Source organism: Porites lutea, chromosome 3, assembly GCF_958299795.1.
Source record: "Porites lutea chromosome 3, jaPorLute2.1, whole genome shotgun sequence".
NCBI lineage: Eukaryota > Metazoa > Cnidaria > Anthozoa > Scleractinia > Poritidae > Porites > Porites lutea.
The window spans coordinates 32876339-32881011 of record NC_133203.1 but is presented as its reverse complement, the minus strand read 5'-3'; the positions used below and the strand labels follow the sequence as shown (position 1 = coordinate 32881011).

Genomic DNA, 4673 nt, shown 5'->3' with positions numbered 1-4673 from the left:
ATTTTAATTACTTCAAGTAAAATAAAGCTTCCCACACAACCGATTCTTTTTTACTTCAGGTTAACTTAAGGCTATTTTTCCACGCAACATAATTAAGATCGATTAACATGTTTCACCTTTCTCAAGAAACCGCAAGTAACCGCAAGTCAACTAAGTCGATCATAAGGATAGTTTACAAGTCGCTTGAAATTTTCTTGAATCGTTTCAACTTTCCGACTTTAATGAGATGCAAAGTAAAGTTACTTGAGATTTTACTCAGGCCTTCACACACGAATTTTTGGTCAAGTAAAACTTAGCAGCTCTTAAGTCTTACTTAACAGCCTTGTGTAAAGATAACCAATCAGGTCTAAGATTAAAAGGAACGGTTCCGGTTTACTGAATATAGACCCATATAATATCCTATTTATAAACTTGGCTTTCCGGTCGCACTTGCTAGAAAGTTGCGTCGAATATTGATGACTCTGTTTCTTTACGTCCCCGATAGTTATTTTTATAGGAAAATTGTAAAACTAAATTAACCAAAATTCACAAAAAAAAATTGTTTTTTTTTTCATTTTCAACCTCTGTTTATCTTTCTCTTATAGAGGGACCTTACGAGCCATTTTTTTAAAAAAGCTTTTCCCTTCGATAATATTTCGGTTTTGCAAGCGACATGATAAACAGCTATGGTGGTGCGTAAAGGTTTAAAAAGTGCTTAAAGTGCTACTACGATCAAATTTGGGAATTTGTTTTTGATTACATATTTCGAAAATGTATGTAAAAGTGACTTACCGTGCCAAGTTTGGAGTCCAAATATGATCTGGAAGTGTGTTTATTTGCACGGCAATTTTCGTAAATGTCTTGCCGCCATTACTCGATTCAAAAAATGACCGGGAGTAGTATTTGAAGGAGTTGGGGCGAGATGTGACATAGAAACATCAACGCGGCAAAACAAGGCAAACAAACGTGGCTAATTTCGCATGCAGGACGAGATATTTTTGGAAGCTTTTGGAGGTTCTTTCTTCGCTTTTTTGACTTAAAGCGAAAGTATGCCTGGTAGACGTTGTGTTGTTCAGGACTGTGGAAACGTAAAGAACGATGAATTGGGGATTTCTATTCATAATTCTCCTGATTCGGGCAGCGTTAGATTAAAGTGGAAAAGGTTCGTGTCCATTCATCGGAAGGATTTCAACCCAACTTCTTCTTTTGTTTCAGTTCTGCTACTTGTGCTTCTTTTCCAAACCCAAACTTTCTGTATCACAGACAGGTACCTTGTTAACCGTAGAAAGTTTCTGCAGAAACTGTAGCCAGACAAAAGTCTGGAAGAGTCAACCAGACCTGCCAGGAGAGTTTCCAGCAGGTAACCTGCTATTAAGTTTTGCACTGCTCTGTGAGCCGAGTGAAAAGAAAGAAACGATACATTAAAACTGAAATTAAATTCAGGCTGAATTCAATTTAATTTTTATTACTTGTGTACATGAAAATTGGAGCAACATCAGAATTCCTAGCCACTTAACTTGAGTTTAACTGAACGCTAGAAGAACAAGGCTTCACACAGTGGGCAAGTTTGTCATTCAAGAAAAAGCGAGTAAGTGGCTGAGAATTCTGAAGTTTGGCCCATAAAATTAAGTGCTTACGGACAAGTATTCAAGCAACCACTGTAGGTCCTCCTTGGCCCCAATGGCATACATGACACTCTTCAAGAACAAACAGTGCATTTATTATTCATTTTCTTCATCTTCGAATCCACGATAATGGCCATTTTGACTCGGAAATTGTTTCCTGATTTTATTGTAGGCACGACAGGGCAAGGGGTATCGCCTGGAACTACCAATATAACTCCACAGCAGTCTTGTAAATTGGTGATAGGCCACAGACCTCAGGAATCTAGTTAGAGAAATGAGATCACTGTTAATTCAAGGAGGGACTGGATGGAGATAAATAAATACTCCCTCTAAAAATAAGCAGTTGGGGCAATAAAGCCATTTAGAAAATAAAAAAATGGGATTCTATGAGATCAGTCCACGGCGATAAGCTTAGATGTATCAATTATTCAATGCTATGTAAGGTTCGATCGTTCCGATACAAAGTCAACAATACCCCAACTTACTCATCATCACTTTTGTTGCTTTGCCCACGAACAGTTGTGTACGACTTTCCAGCTCGCGTTTTTAGGCCCAGTGCAGCCACTTCTAATAAGTGGTGGTTTAAGCAGACGCTTTCAAACCCTGGATGGAGGGTTATGCGTACGGTCCGGTCTCCAATGGCTTCTTCCATAACCTCTTCGCAGCGATCGATCTCTTTGCAGCAAATGCACTCCTGCGCTTTTGTAACAAGGCCGACAGAGCAGTTCGAGCACGAACACCTGCAAAATAATGTGAAAAATTCGTCAAACACAAGAAAAATACGTCTGTTTAAAATTATTAATTGTCTGACCTCTTCAATAAAACTATCGCATAAAATCAGGAGTACAGCTAATCACATAGCAACGCAATTGTAAACTTAAACAAAACACATAGTCGCGTTCGTCACGCGCACGATTTAACGACGGGTATGTTGAAATTGGAAAATAAAAATATAAATCTACATTCCATGATAATACCATACCATTCATTCGCTGGCACCTCTCCCGAATATCTTCGTTGAAACTGCTGTTCCTCTTCTCCTTCGCGATGAACTCTTTCGTTGTAGTCCGCGGCTTCTTCCTCGGTAGCAAGGGGTTCGCAACTGTCGTCGTACGGCGCAAATTCAGACAATTCCCCAGTCACTTCGTCAACTGTTAAAATTTCTAGATCATCTTCAGATGTGCAGGAAGAGGAATCCGACGGAGATGACATCTTAAACGTCTTGTTAAAAGGCCCTAAACTCACAAACTTTTCCCAAATGCGAATATTTTGGTTGATGTTTCTACGTCACAGTGCATAAATCACGTGGTCAAACGCACGACCGCTTTGCGGAGATCTCGCGGGCTATTGTTTTGCGAACTATGTAATGGCGGACGGTATTTACGCACTTTTCAGTGGGAAATTTCCAGCCCCCGTACTCAAGTATCGCTCCAATTTTTTGCTATTTGTACAATTTTGAACATATACAACAGATTTATGTTAAAAAAACTCGGGAACAAAAACAAAAATTTTCGTCGTAGTAGCACTTTAATAACGGTCTTACAGTCAAACCAGGTCAAGCGTACCCCCCAAGAATCCATTAATGAATTTATTATTCCAAAGTTGAATCTGTTGCTAGTTGTAGATTTCAGATTGATCTCTGCATTCTTGTATGTGTAATGAGCCGTGAATTCACACGCGAGGCAGTTATGAAATTTCTACCAGCTCCATTTTCCTGAAATTTATGTAAATGTCTTCTAAGAAGCTTAATCCATTCAAAGATTTCCAATCTGACCAAATACAGAGAAGTTCTCGTAAAATATTCAATGCACATTACGCATGCAGAAATGCCGCTTTGAATTTGACACCAGTTACGGGAACGGCTAACGGATTCATTTTTCAAATAATCAATTCACTGATAGAATCTTGGGGGGTACGCTTGACTTGGTTTGACTGTAAAAAGTTTGTGTTGGCAAACTTGACGCCAATCGAGTGAACAACGAATTTAGGACGTAATAGTTTCAATAAACGACTAAATTACACTGTGGTCAGTGGAAAGTTGTTTCAGTTTTTCCCACAATTAAAAATTTACTTAGGACCCTGTATATATCCTTATCTACCGTAAATATTGAACAATGCTTCATAACCATTTTCTTTTATTGTCTTATTGTTATTATTATTTTTCATTTTCAAGCTCCGTTTTTCTTTCCCTTACAGAAGGAGCTTACGAGCCATTTTTTTTAAAAAAGCTTTTCTCTCTGGTAATATTTCGGATTTACAAGCGACATGATAAACAGCTGTGTTGGTGCGTAAAGGTTTAAAACGTGCCTAATATTAATAACGGTTTTAAAAAGTTTCTGTTGGCAAATTTGACGCCAATCGAGTGAACAATGCATTTAGGACGTAATAATTTGAATAAACGACTAAATTACAGTGTTGTCAGTGGAAAGTTGTTTTACAACATTAAATACTTAGTATTAGTTATTGATCATATTGACCATATCAGTAGTAAAACCAGCAAAAGTGTAAATATCATTGCAAAACTAAAACGACATTAACAACCCAGTCTTTGGTAAGTATCTTCTATGCACTTGTCTACCCCTACTTAAACTACGGTTGCATTCTGTGGGGTAATAATTACGAAGCTCCAGTATAACAATTGGTAAAGCTACAAAGCAAAATTGTAAGAGTTATTAATAACGTTCCACTTCGTGACCATATTACGCCTCATTATGTAAACCTTGGCCTAATTAAGCTTCCTGACATTATTAAGCTAAATACTTGCCAACTGATTTATGATCACTTTGTAGATAAAAAACCGTCTAATTTCACGCTGTCCCTGGTATCTGAGCAACATAATTATGACACAAGAATTGCATCCCTGCAACAAGAAGATTCTGTCCAACAGTTATAGGATGCTATTATTGGAATAATATTCCTTTATCTATACGTGAAAAGACAGCTAAAAAATTGTTTAAAAGAGCACTTTTCAACTATTATATATCTTGCTCAGTATTAATCATCGCCGACACCGACTCTCAAATGTTATCTTTTTTATGTGTCTGTGTGCTTTTATTTTTTCCTTTCTTT

General features: G+C 37.6%; 1 protein-coding gene across 1 annotated transcript; it reads right to left on the bottom strand.

Moving 5' to 3' along the window:
- Positions 1 to 1428: 1428 nt before the first annotated feature.
- LOC140929956 (uncharacterized) lies at positions 1429 to 2816 on the bottom strand. The gene is made up of 3 exons (XM_073379635.1): positions 2587 to 2816; positions 2090 to 2344; positions 1429 to 1866 (listed from the first exon to the last, which is right to left on the bottom strand). The coding sequence occupies exons 1-3, from the start codon at positions 2814 to 2816 to the stop codon at positions 1701 to 1703; spliced, it is 651 nt and encodes a 216-aa protein (XP_073235736.1). The 3' UTR covers positions 1429 to 1700.
- Positions 2817 to 4673: the final 1857 nt, after the last annotated feature.

Excerpts from the sequence above, each read along its gene's own strand:
- LOC140929956 (XM_073379635.1), bottom strand. The coding sequence starts at position 2,816 with ATGTCATCTCCGTCGGATTCCTCTTCCTGCACATCTGAAGATGATCTA. Across the intron at positions 2,345-2,586 it reads GAGGTGCCAGCGAATGAATG|GTGTTCGTGCTCGAACTGCT; the intron begins GTATGGTATTAT and ends ATTATTTTGCAG. Across the intron at positions 1,867-2,089 it reads AGCAACAAAAGTGATGATGA|ATTCCTGAGGTCTGTGGCCT; the intron begins GTAAGTTGGGGT and ends TTCTCTAACTAG.